This window comes from Podarcis raffonei, chromosome 2 (assembly GCF_027172205.1).
Source record: "Podarcis raffonei isolate rPodRaf1 chromosome 2, rPodRaf1.pri, whole genome shotgun sequence".
Taxonomy (NCBI): domain Eukaryota; kingdom Metazoa; phylum Chordata; class Lepidosauria; order Squamata; family Lacertidae; genus Podarcis; species Podarcis raffonei.
In genome coordinates, this window is record NC_070603.1 from 9,924,993 (window position 1) to 9,938,574 (window position 13,582).

General features: G+C 45.9%; 1 protein-coding gene across 1 annotated transcript in view; it reads left to right on the plus strand.

Moving 5' to 3' along the window:
• Positions 1–13,582, plus strand: part of PFKM (phosphofructokinase, muscle) — a 42,724-nt gene that overhangs the window by 14,441 nt on the left and 14,701 nt on the right. Inside the window, exons 4-14 of the mRNA XM_053373030.1 lie at positions 2,504–2,693; positions 3,403–3,568; positions 5,701–5,745; positions 6,254–6,362; positions 7,809–7,904; positions 8,845–8,937; positions 10,686–10,811; positions 11,543–11,607; positions 11,866–11,929; positions 13,106–13,252; positions 13,375–13,445. Coding sequence (XP_053229005.1) covers positions 2,504–2,693; positions 3,403–3,568; positions 5,701–5,745; positions 6,254–6,362; positions 7,809–7,904; positions 8,845–8,937; positions 10,686–10,811; positions 11,543–11,607; positions 11,866–11,929; positions 13,106–13,252; positions 13,375–13,445 — 1,172 coding nt within the window. The remainder of the gene's footprint in view (positions 1–2,503; positions 2,694–3,402; positions 3,569–5,700; positions 5,746–6,253; positions 6,363–7,808; positions 7,905–8,844; positions 8,938–10,685; positions 10,812–11,542; positions 11,608–11,865; positions 11,930–13,105; positions 13,253–13,374; positions 13,446–13,582) is intronic.

Consider the following 13,582-nt stretch of genomic DNA (forward strand, 5'->3'; position numbering starts at 1 on the left):
GCCATCCAGCCTCTGCTTAAAAACCTCCAAGGAAGGAGAGTCAACAGCCTCCCAAAGGAGGTTCCACTGTCAAACAGCTCTCACTGTTGGAAAGTACCATATTTTGCGCTCCATAAGATGCACCTTTTTCTTCCTAAAAAGTAAGGGGAAATGTCTGTGCGTCTTAGGGAGCAAATGTGTGGTCCCTGGAGCGGAATTGCCCAGGGGCAAAAAGCAGATCATGCTTTTTTTTTTTTTAAAGAGGGAAGTGGGTGTTGAAACAAAACAAAGCAGCTGATCGTTTGCCAGTCGGGGTGGGGGGGAGAGATAAGGGACGCTAGAGATAAAGGAGGCTGCCTGGGGGGGGGTAAATACAGCAAACTTGCAAATGGTGGAAGCAGGAAGACTAAAGCAATAAGGAGAGATATTAGAAGAAAAGGAGGAGCAAAAAACTTATCCAGCTAAGGAAAAGACACTAAGGCGAACAAGAGGGAAGGGAGTGTTGAAAGGAAACAGCTGATTGGCGGGATCAGAAGAGAGATAAGGGATGCTAGCGGAGGCTGCCTGGGAGGGGGGCGGTAAAAGCCCATGGATCCTCAGGATTTTTACATTTGGTCACCCCATATTCACCATCAGATCACATAGCATGTCCATGGCTACAGCCTGACCAAAAAAAATCATGCACCCACTGTTGCGTGGGGCCGCAATGGTGCAAAAACATGGTTACAAAGCACAGATCCCCAGGATTTTTGCATTGGGTCACCCCAAATTCACCATTAGATCACATGTCTGTGGCCACAGCATGAACCACAAAAATCATACATCCACTGTTTCATTCAGAATATTTTTTTTCTTGTTTTCCTCTAAAATCTAGGTGCGTCTTATGGTCAGGTGCGTCTTATGGAGCGAAAAATACGGTACTTCCTGATGTTTAGTTGAAAACTCCTCTCTTGAAATTTGGAGCCATTCGTTCGAGTCCTACCCTCCAGACCAGGAGAAAACAAGTTTGTTCTCTCTTCCAGGTTGACAGCCCTTGAGATATTTGAAAATGGCTAGCATATCAGTAATAGTTCACTGTTGAACAAATACATAAAATAAAACCAAAGTAAATTAACCACAGGTATGTGAATGCGTGGAAGGTAGTGACTAAAACTATTTATACCCATTGTTCCCAACGTGGGGCACACACCCCACAGGGGTGTAATTTGATTTTGACGGGGGCACTTCGAGAATGAGTTAGACCAAGTTAATGGCTTTTTAGGCTTCTTCCACATGAATAGGAGTTCACTTTTTGAATAAGAAGAATTATATGTCACAGGATTTTAGAGATTCTTAGGTGGGGCATGGCCAAAAACAAGGTTGGGAACCACTGATTTATACCATAGACACAATGGTTAAACAAGGCAAGGTTGCAAAATATGGACCCTTTTCTACCAATAGATGTAGGAATGAAAATCATGACAGACGAGTAGCAGGTATCCTGTGAGAGGCGTCTGCCGGGGCAAGCCCCGGGAACTCTCTTTTATTGAATATTACAAACATTGCCACAGGTGTGCTTGTGGCTGATTGGTTGATACAAACACCAACTTGTTGCTGATTGGTTAACATAAGTACAAGGCGGGAATTACATATAAACATTAATCTCCAATAGATTAAAGGCTGGGAAACGGGGCTGGAACTAGACAGGCGTGAAACCTCCTAATTAAATTATAACTAAAGATTGATATAGCATGACTAAAATAATTACTAATGATTGATCATAACATGAAAGAATATAATAATCGAGTTCCGTAGATGTGGTCAGCTATGCATTGAGAACAGGTCATCATGAACTTAAGATGAACTGTGCAAGGAGGGAATGTCTTGGTATTTGGAACAGGTTTGTACAGTGTGTGCAGAAGCAGAGAAAAGATTATAAGCGAGACTTCCCAGAATGCCAGAGAAAAGAAGCAATACTTCCCATAGCAAGACTTCCCATAATGCCACAGTTAAGTTATGTGCAGAAAGAGAACTTCCCTTTAAATAGAAAGTAATTAAAGTATTCAAAAGTATTTGTTCATGGGCCGAGGGGGATTCCCCCCCTCATCTGAAGCAGCTTTCTTGTCATGGTACCTGTTATGTACTGAAGTTTTCACCCTGGGCCAGCAGGGGGATACTGTAGATAGTTTTCACTCAGGTCCACATATGCAAATAAGGGATTGAAAGTGACGTTCAGTGATTGGATAGTTACAGAAAGTGGTTACTGTTGCGTTGTAGTGGAGCTCTATATAAGCAGGCTGGCTGAACCCTTCAGTTCAGTTCTGTTCTGGCCTGTGAATAAACAAGAGCTGTTTGAAGAATCGCTGTGTCGTCTGATATGTTCACCCACAACTTAACAGTAGCTATGACCTAAGGTATTTTTCCCTCCCTTTATTTTTTCTTCTTCCAGATTTGCTTGAGGGACTCCTCTTGATCATAGCAGCACCTAAGTTAGGTGGCCATAATGTTGTCTTCCAGCTCTCACCTGGTTTGTCCCCTCACCTAGGGTGGCACCGTCATCGGGAGTGCCAGGTGCATGGACTTCCGTGCCCGCGAAGGACGCCTGAAGGCTGCTCGCAACCTGGTAAAGAGAGGAATCACAAACTTGTGCGTGATCGGGGGAGACGGCAGCTTGACTGGAGCGGATACCTTCCGAGCGGAGTGGACCAGTTTGCTGCAGGAGCTGGTTAAGACAGGTATTGCCACTTAAAAACTGAATGCTGCAGTGAGGGGGGAAAGTATTTGATCCCCTGCTAAATTTGCCCGTTTGCCCTCTGACCAGTCCATAATTTTAATGGTGGGTTTATTATAGCTGTGAGAGACAGAATAACAAGAGGAAAACCCCCCAGAAACCCAGAAGACAAAAGTCAGAGATTGATGTGCATTATAATGAGTGAAATAAGTATTTGGTCCCCTGTCAACCAGCCAGATGTCAGGCTACCTGGTATCTTCACTGTATGTAATGAGCTGAGATTAGAAGCACCTGCTGTAAGGGTGAGGTCTCATTAGTAATACAGTATATGTACTGTAATCCCAGCTCATTACAGTACATGTACAAAAGACACCTGTCAACAGAAGCAATCAATCCACCATGACCAAGACCAAAGAGCTGTCCGAGGATGTCATTAAAATTATGGACTGGTCATTTCTTCGTCAGAGGGCAAACGGGCAAATTTAGCAGGGGATCAAATAATTTCCCCCCTCACAGTAGGTCCCTGTGCTGGTGAGAGTTGGAATCCAACAATATTTGGAGAACCTCATCTTAGCCACCCTTGCTCTGACCTGCAGGATAAATGGAGAATATGGAGAACGTTTGCTTTCTTTTTGCTAGATTTAGGCTAAGAGTGAACTTTCAGGGATAGTGTAATTATATCATATGCTGGTATTCCATTGGTTCTTTGCCAGGTGGCATCACGGCAGAAGAAGCCAGCAAGTCTAGTTACCTAAACATTGTTGGCATGGTTGGATCTATTGATAACGACTTTTGTGGCACTGACATGACCATTGGCACTGACTCCGCTCTCCACAGGATAATGGAAATAGTGGATGCTATCACCACCACTGCTCAGAGGTGAGACTTGTGGGCATTGTGCAGGCCCGTTTGATTTCTACAGCTCCTGAATGGCACCATGAGAATCTCCTTCTGCAGCTTAAAAAAAGAGAAGAAAACAAAGTCCTAGCCCTTAAGACTAGGCTTGAAAGTGTATATAGACGGCAGTTGCGGAGCAATCGCAGAAGCTCTTTGCCCTTCCTCATGCAGGAGCATATAAAATGGGAAAGAAAATATTTGCAAATACAGGCAAAATTTGACTCAGTTTGCCTACTCTCTGTTGTAGAATTTTTAAAATATATATATATCTTAAATAGATAAGGGTAGGTTTTGTGTGGGTGTGAGAGAGAGAGAGAGAGAGAGAGAGAGGGAGAACAAGAAAATACAGTGGTACCTTTGGATACGAACAGGATCCGTTCCCGAGCCCCGTTCGCATCCTGAAGTGAACACAACCTGCGTCTGCGTGGGTCGCAATTTGCCGCTTCCGCACGTGCACGTAACGTCATTTTGACCTTCTGCGCATGCGCGAGTGGCGAAACCCGGAAGTAACGTGTTCCGTTACTTCCGGGTCGCGCAACCCGAAAGCGCTCAACCTGAAGCAACTTCAATCTGAGGTATGACTGTATAAGGATCTTCAAGGTAAAACTTGTGCACAGTGGTGTAGCATGGGGGGGGGGATCTGTGGCCCCAGGCATATTTTTGCAACCAAGGCAACTTTCCCTTGTTTGGCCACAGCTGCACTCTAGGGTTACACCTGACCCTGAGCACAACAGGCTCTCTCTGTGCCCCACCCAGTGCTGGATTTAGGTATAAACTAAACAAGCTATAGCTTAGGGCCCCGAGTGGCCCCCCCAAAAAAAAATTCAAGGAAAAAAAACCTGGATGTACATTTCCAAAATGTAAGATAAAAAACAAATAAAATAAAACCTACATACAGCAACAGTGTTTTGTGTTGTCTAGGGTCCTATTTGTTATGTGCAAATGGCTTTAGATACCTATTAGGTCGATAAATTACCACATAGCCTATATTCAACACAAAAAACAGCGACAATTTGTTGTTGACAGAGGACAGCTGGCCATATAAAGGGACCCATTACGTTCAGTAGCTTAGGGCCTCATCAAACATAAATCCGGCCTGGTCCCACCCTCCTTGGGGGGCGTGTCCCTTGTGCCCAACCTGAGTGGCGGTAGCATACGCTTAGCCACTGCTTGTACATGTTTTGATGAGGTATTTTGACGGCCTTCTTGGTAACAGTTGAAGTGACCTAGGACTCTCTTTTTTTCTGAGAAGAGCCTGTGCAATCCTTTGTCTTTCTAATTACCGTATTTTTCGCACGATAGGACGCACCGGTCCATAGGACGCACTGAGATTTGGGGGGGAAATAAAGGGGAAAAAATTTATTCCCCCCCCCCGGCGCGGGGCTGGGGCGGGGGAAGCCCGAGCTTCCCCCTCCCCCAGAACGGGACCCAGAGCCATGCCGAAGCTGCGCGCAGCTTTCGCATCGCTCTGGGAGCTTGCGGGGCTGGGGAAGGAGGAAGCCCTCCGCCAGCCTCCAAACCATGTCGGGAGACAGCGGGATGGCGCGCTGCGCCTCTCCCGCTGTCCCCCGAGTTTGCGGGACTGGCGACGGGGAGGAGCAGGCTTCTCCCCACCGCCAGCCTTCTAGCCAAGTCGGGGGACAGCAGGAAGGGCGCGCTGCGCCTCTCCCGCTGTCCCCCGAGCTTGTGGGGCTGGCGGTGGGGCTCTCCAGGCTTCAGCGAAAGCCTGCATTCGCACCATAGGACGCACACACATTTCCCCTTCATTTTTGGAGGGGGAAAAGTGCGTCCTATAGTGCGAAAAATACGGTAAGTGGTACCTCGGGTTACATACGCTTCAGGTTACAGACTCTGCTAACCCAGAAATAGTACCTCAGGTTAAGAACTCTGCTTCAGGATGAGAACAGAAATCGTGCTCCAGTGGCGCGGCGGCAGCGGGAGGCCCCATTAGCTAAAGTAGTGCTTCAGGTTAAGAACAGTTTCAGGTTAAGAACGGACCTCCGGAACGAATTAAGTACTTAACCCGAGGTACCACTGTATGTGAGAATCTGTGTTTATCTTTTTTGTTTTTGTTTTCTTTTTAACAGTGCTTTATTATTTGTTTTGCCTTGCAGTCACCAGAGGACATTTGTGCTGGAGGTCATGGGTCGTCACTGCGGGTAGGAATTCCTATTCTTATTTCTCTCAAATGTCACGTTTTAAAATGCATTTTGATCCTTTTAAAAAAAAAAAACGGCGGTGCAAAAATCAGTGAAGTGAATGATCTGAAGCAGACATACGCAACCTTGGGTCCCCAGATGTTGCTGGACCACAACTCCCATGATCCCTAGCTAAAAGGACCAGTGGTCAGGGATGATGGGAATTGTAGTCCAAAACATCTGGAGGGCCTATGTCTGATCCGAAGGCTGATTACATTCTGATCCACACACTAGCCCATGAAGTGTGGATCCCATTGGTACTGGAATTCAGAAAGATCAAATTTCTCCAGTCTTGAGTACAGCCTGGGTTTCCCCAGAGAGAGGATGATATGAATCAGTCTCCAATCAGACCTAAGTAACCTTTTGGAAAGCTCCTTCCCTGCTTGGATTTTTCAAGCACTATTGCTAGCTTAAAATCTTGCACCAAATCAGTAATGGCTAATTGTTCGTCTTTTATCTCATCCTCTAGTTATCTGGCCCTTGTAACAGCCTTGGCAAGTGGTGCAGACTGGGTTTTCATTCCAGAATCTCCACCAGAGGATGACTGGGAGGATCACTTGTGCAGGAGGCTAACTGAGGTAATAATAATAATCTTTATTGCGGTCCAATGACCCATAACATGGATTATAAATAAAATACAGATTCATACAGACAACCCCCCCCCCCCCAGGGAAGGGAGACCGAAGCATTATTTGTTTAGTCGTGGGTATGTTGATCTTTGATTCCTATGACTACTAAAAGAAACCTTGCCACGGCCACTGTGATATCATTGGACTTGTCGTCCAGAAGATATTTGGTATAGTAGGCTTCAGATTGACCTGGCCGATTTGCCAATAGTGGTTTAATCAATAGTTCCCTAGCTTGATCATATTGTCTGCAATGCAATAAAATATGTCTCATGCAGCCAATATTCTGAGAGCATACACAGATCCTATTTTGATAAGGGATATCTCTCAGTCTTTGTTTTAACACTTCTGATGGGAATACATTTACTTTGGCTTTGGTGAAAAGACGCCGATATGTTGGTACAGACAAATTTCTAAGATACACAGGTGTCTGAAACTTGAACCCATAGTGAATTCCTACTGCTAATGGGCCACAGCTAACATGAGATTGAGATTGGAGATCACTATGTGACTACGTCCCACAGCGTTTGCCTCAGAGATTCAAGGGCGATATCATACCCAGATGGTACAGGAGAGAAGGTGGCATACCAGTCGAAGTGGCTTTTCTAACCATAATTTTCATTCATGAGCTGGTAAACTCCTTGTTGTTTAGGTATGGAAGTAACCTCTTCCCTAGGCCAAAGACTGAGATCTTGAGCCAGTATCTCAGGGCTGTAATATGTTGATGCTGTGTACTGTACTGGCTGGAGAATGTTTAAAAAAGCAAATCAGTTGAAGTATTTGGAGTCAGTGAAAGAAATCTGCACCAAAACAATGGGACACCCTCACAGGTCCTAAGCCACCTCAAGGGCCTGGTGAGCTGGAGAAGCTAGACAAACCTAGGGCAGCCGGAGTTTCACAGTCAGGCCCTCTCTAGGCTGCACAAAACTGTCTCCAGCCTTGATTAAGGATATGGCAGCAGCAATTGAGCAGAGAAGAGTACCATGATTGATGGCACTGAAAGCTGTAGAGAGGTCCAGGAGAATCACCAAAGTTGGGTTCCCGGCAGCCTTTCTTGGCTGTCCAAGGCAGTTTCTGTCTCCAAACCAGGCCTGGAACATGGTTTGAAGTGGATCTCTCTGATATGTACTGAAGTTCTCACCCTGGGCCAGCAGGGGGATACTGTAGATAGTTATGCAAATGAAGGATCGAAAGTGACATTCAGTGATTGGATAGTTTTAGAAAATGGCAACAGTTACATTGTTCTGGAGCTCTATATAAGCAGGCTGGCTGAGCTCCTCAGTTCAGTTCTGTTCCAGCTTACAAATAAAGAGCTGCTTTGGAAGAATCGCTGTGTCGTCTGCTATGTCTACCCACAACTTAACACTCTCTCTCTCTCTCTCTCTCTCTTCTCCACAGACAAGAACCCGAGGCTCAAGGCTGAACATCATTATTGTGGCTGAAGGAGCAATTGACAAGCATGGCAAGCCGATCACCTCAGAAGACATTAAAAGTGTGGGTGATGCAATCCTGTTCCTGCTCGGAACGTCTGTGTCAATGTTCTTTGGCCTAACATTGAGATTGAGCTGAAATACTCGCTGGGAGGCAGAATGACTGTCTTGCCAGAGTGGTGCATGCTCTAGTTATCTCTTGCTTGGACTACTGCAACGCGCTCTATGTGGGGCTACCTTTGAAGGTGACCCGGAAACTGCAATTAATCCAGAATGCGGCAGCTAGACTGATGACTGGGAGTGGCCGGCAGGACCACATAACACTAGTCCTGAAAGATCTGCATTGACTCCCAGTACATTTCCGAGCACAATTCAAAGTGTTGGTGCTGACCTTTAAAGCCCTAAACGGCCTCGGTCCTGTATACCTGAAGGAGCGTCTCCACCCCCATCGTTCAGCCCGGGCACTGAGATCCAGCACTGAGGGCCTTCTGGCGGTTCCCTCATTGCGAGAAGTGAGGTTACAGGGAACCAGACAGAGGGCCTTCTCGGTAGTGGCGCCCGCCCTGTGGAACGCCCTCCCTTCAGATGTGAAGGAAATAAGCAGCTATCCTATCTTTAAAAGACATCTGAAGGCAGCCCTGTTCAGGGAAGTTTTTAATATTTAATGCTGTACTGTTTTTAACATTTGATTGGGAGCTGCCCAGAGTGGCTGAGGAAACTCAGCCAGATGGGCGGGGTATAAATAAATTAATAATAATAATAATAATAATAATAATAATAATAATAATAATAATAATAATAAATTTGTTGTTGTTGTTGTTGTTGTTGTTGTTGTTGTTGTTGTTGTTGTTGTTGTTATCCTGCACAGTTAAAAAGGGCGGGTTTGTACAAGCAAAGGACTCAAAGAGTAACAAAAGCCTGGTTCTTCTTCTGTTGTCCAGTGAACTTTAATTTTAACTTTGAAGGGATAGTGTCATTATTTTGCACTTCTTTTCTCTCTGCAGCTGGTTGTGAAACGCCTGGGCTATGACACAAGAGTCACCATCCTTGGACATGTGCAGCGTGGTGGCACCCCCTCTGCCTTTGATCGCATCCTGGTAAAAAGCAATGCAGTTTTGTTTCTGATGCTTCATATAGATGACATGCCTGTAAACAATACAGTGGTACCTCAGGTTACAGACGCTTCAGGTTACAGACTCCGCTAACCCAGAAATAGTACCTCAGGTCAAGAACTTTGCTTCAGGATGAGAACAGAAATTGTGCTCTGGCGTCGCGGCAGCAGCAAAAGGCCCCATTAGCTAAAGTGGTGCTTCAGGTTAAGATCGGACTTCCAGAACGAATTAAGTTCTTAACCTGAGGTACCACTGTACAGTGTTATCTCGGGTTACAAACACCTCGGGTTACAAACACTTTGGGTTACAGACTCCGCTAACCTGGAAGTAGTGCCTAAGGTTAAGAACTTTGCCCCAGGATGACAAAAGAAATCGCACGACGGCAGCGTGGCAGCAGCAGGAGGCCCCATTAGCTAAAGTGGTACCTCAGGTTAAGAACAGTTTCAGGTTAAGAACAGACCTCCGGAATGAATTAAGTTCGTAACCAGAGGTGCCACTGTATTGCATATTGGAGTGAGAGGCAGGAGGAGACATTTCTAAAGTTGTAGTCCAGGTGTGGGGAACCTTTGGTCCTCCAGATGTTGCCGAACTACAGTTCCCATAATCCCTGGCCGTTGGCCCTGCTTGCTGGGGCTGATGGGAGTTGCAGTTCAGCAACGCCTGGCGGCCCCCAAGGTTCCCCACACACTTGATGCAGTCCCGCTGTCTCTAGGTTGTTAACTTCTCTGGAATTAATTGCCTGCTGGTAGGGAATGTTACACTTCTGTAGAAGGGCAAAGGGTCTCGTGACAGACTAGTTGAGGTATGAGCTTTCTTGGACTAGAGCCCATTGTGTCACGTTGTAAACTGTGGAGACAAAAGGCCACGAAATGCAGTCTCTCACATTTTTCGGCAAAGTTTGGCGTGATAAGAGCACTCGGTGGCCATTCACACAGCAGGAGGTAATTAGCAATAACATAATTACAAATTACTTCTTACTCCCTCTAATAATGAACTCAGGTGGCAAGTGTTGGCCAGATTGGAGCCAAAATTAGGCCGCTGTAAAACAAGAGGGAAGTATTATAATAAATAATAAATTTTTATTTATACCTCACCCTTCCAGTTCAGGAAACCGGGCTCAGGGTGGCTAACAACAAATTTAAAACACTTAATTGATGCCACAAAAAAAGCATAAAATACGGTATAAAGCGTAAATAACAATAAAATCAAGAATCAATTTAGGGGGGAAATCCATCCAATAAACATTAGATGATCACCAGGGCTAGCTGGCTAAATTAGTCCCACTTGGGCCAGCGAGGAGACCAGGGGAGAACCAGCTGTGGGATCCCAGAGTGGGCAATCTTCACAAAAAGGGGAGGGGGAGGGAAGGAAGGGGAACGAAAGATCAGGCCAGGTTCAAATTGAAAGCCAGGTGGAATAGTTCTGTCTTACAGGCCCTGCGGAAGGACGTTAAATCCTGCAGAGCCCTGGTCTCATGAGGCAGAGCGTTCCACCAGGCCAGAGCCATCACTGAAAAGGCCCTGGCCCTGGTGGAGGATAGTCTGACTTCCTTAGGGCCCAGGACCTCTAAACTATGATTATTCATGGACCTTAAGGTCCTCTGCGGGGCATACCAGGAGAGGTGGTCTCATAAGTACGAGGGCCCTAAGTATTGACATGCTCAGGTGTATGCAGAAATACAAAAAAACCCCAAACCCTTTTAAAAAATCATTTTTCTGTTCTCCATTTTGCAGGGAAGCAGGATGGGAGTGGAAGCTGTTATGGCGCTACTGGAGGGAACTCCTGATACTCCAGCATGTGTTGTCAGCCTCTCTGGTAACCAAGCTGTCCGTCTTCCTCTCATGGAGTGCGTCCAAGTAGTAAGTATTGTTTGCTGGCATGTGCGTTTATGGGGGTGGGACAAGAAAATGCACCTCTTTATCCCAGCCTTTAAGGTATTTTGTTTTGCTGGGCCCCCACCACATTTGCTGAATGTATATTGTTCTGTTCCATTTGAAATAGTTGTTTTCATAACGGTATATTATACTGTTGTTACCTCCCCTGGGACCTTATGGGCAGGTAAGAAATCAATGACTTATAATTTGGCATAAAATTTGGACTGTTTGATTGCATTATCATTTGGAATGTATTTAACGTGGATTTAAAGGTAAAGGGACACCTGACCATTAGGTCCAGTCGTGGCCGACTCTGAGGTTGCGGCGCTCATCTCGCTTTATTGGCCGAGGGAGCCGGCGTACAGCTTCTGGGTCATGTGGCCAGCATGACTAAGACGCTTCTGGCGAACCAGAGCAGCACACGGAAACGCCGTTTATCTTCCCGCTAGGGTGGTACCTATTTATCTACTTGCACTTTGATGTGCTTTTGAACTGCTAGGTTGGCAGGAGCAGGGACTGAGCAACGGGAGCTCACCCCGTCGCGGGGAATCGAACCGCCGACCTTCTGATCGGCAAGTCCTAGGCTCTGTGGTTTAACCCACAGCGCCACCTGTGTCCCCAATGTGGATTTAATTGGATTGTTAAAATGGAAAATTTAATAAATATTATTATAAAAAATAATAATAAATATTGTCACTATCGTCTTCCTTCAACAGACTAAAGATGTCACAACAGCGATGAATGAGGGACGGTTTGATGAAGCTCTTAAACTTAGGGGAAGGTAAGTTGGAGCTACAATGTGAACAAGGCCTTCCAGGGCCTCTGTGCAATTAATTTTTTATTCTTAGGAAGGGAAGTGGCCATAGCTCAGTGACAGAGTATCTGGTTTGCATGCAGAAGATCCTGGATTCAGTCCTTTGAATCTCCAGGAAGGGCTGGGAAGGATTTCCTGCCAATCCCAATCAGTGTAGACAGTCTTGAACTAGCCTAGGTTACAAGGCTGCTTCCTTTGCTCCTAATAATTTGATTCACCCTGCAGGAGTTTCCAAAACAACTGGAATGTTTACAAGATTTTGGCCCATGTTCGCCCACCCTCTGCAAAGGTAAGGGGGGGAAGGGGAGTACAATGGGAGAGAAGGCATAGCTCAGTGGTATGCTTTGTATGTGTAAGTCCCATGTTTGATCCCTGGCATCTGTAAATAAAGGGATTCAGGAAGCAGGTGATGGGAGAGACCCTTCTCTGTCTGAGACGGTGAAGACCTGACCTTCTATGAAGCAGCTTCCTTTGTTTTGGTATAGGCAGGTCTGCATATCCTGTTGAGAACTGCTTAGACAGGCCGTTGTTGTTATGTACTGAAGTTGTCACCCTGGGCCAGCAGGGGGATACTGTAGATAGTTATACAAATAAGGGATCAAAAGTGACGTTCAGTGATTGGATAGTTTTAGAAAATTGTTACAGTTACATTGTACTGGAACCCTATATAAGCAGGCTGACTGAACCCTTCAGTTCAGTTCTGTTCTGGCCTGTGAATAAACAAGAGCTGTCTGAAGAATCGCTGTGTCGTCTGATATGTTCACCCACAACTTAACAGTTGTAACATGTCTGTTTATTGGTGTTTTTCTGCTGATTTTATTCTCATGTGCCTGAAAGACCTACATTGGCTACCAGTAAGTTTACGATCACAATTCAAAGTGTTGGTGCTGACCTTTAAAGCCCTAAACGGCCTCGGCCTAGTATGCCTGAAGCGTCTCCACCCCCATCATTCAGCCTGGATACTGAGGTCCAGCTCTGGGGGCCTTCTGGTGGTTCCCTCCCTGCAAGAAGTGAGGTTACAGGGAACCAGGCAGAGGGCCTTCTCGGTGGTGGCACCCACCCTGTGGAATGCCCTCCTATCAGATGTCAAGAAAATAAACATCTGACTTTTAGAGGACCTCTGAAGGCAGCTCTGTTTAGGGAAGTTTTTAATGTTTGCTTCTGTTATTCTGTTGGAAGCCACCCAGATTGGCTGGGGAAACCCAGTCAGATGGGTGGGGTATAAATGATAAATTATTATATGACTATTATTATTGGAGTACACACACACACACACACACACAAATGTAATTCGAATTTTAATAAATAAATAAACCATCCTTCTAATGGAAGCAAATCTGCTCTATGAATGCATTTCTGTCCGTGTGACCAGCTCCTTCAGTGGAACCCAGAATCCCCCAACAGGGTGTGCTTTGAAGTAAATTCAAAGCCCTTTCTGATCCCCAATCCTTTTCTTTCTCTGCAGAGCGGGTACAACCTGGCAGTGATGAACGTAGGTGCACCAGCAGCTGGCATGAATGCAGCTGTGAGGTCTACTGTTAGAATTGGGTTGATCCACGGCCATAGAATGCTGGCTGTGCACGACGGGTTTGAAGGCCTAGCCGAAGGAAAGGTATTTGTTTTTTTTAACTGAGGGATTAATACTCCCTTCTAAGAGAGTTCCACAATTGCCAGTGGCTCAGGAAAGAGCTGCTTTGAGCTAAAGAAACCCTTTCTTCCGTCCTTCCTCTCCAGATTGAGGAAATTGGATGGGGAGGAGTCGGCGGCTGGACTGGGAGAGGTGGATCGAGTCTTGGAACCAAAAGGTATTATGATGGGGAGAGGTGCATAGCTGTCAACCGTCCCTTATTTGGCGGGAAACTCCCTTATCCCAGTGCCGTGTCCCGCTGCTGTCCCTTATTGACGATGTCCCTTAAATGATGTCCCTTAAATTTCAAAGGAA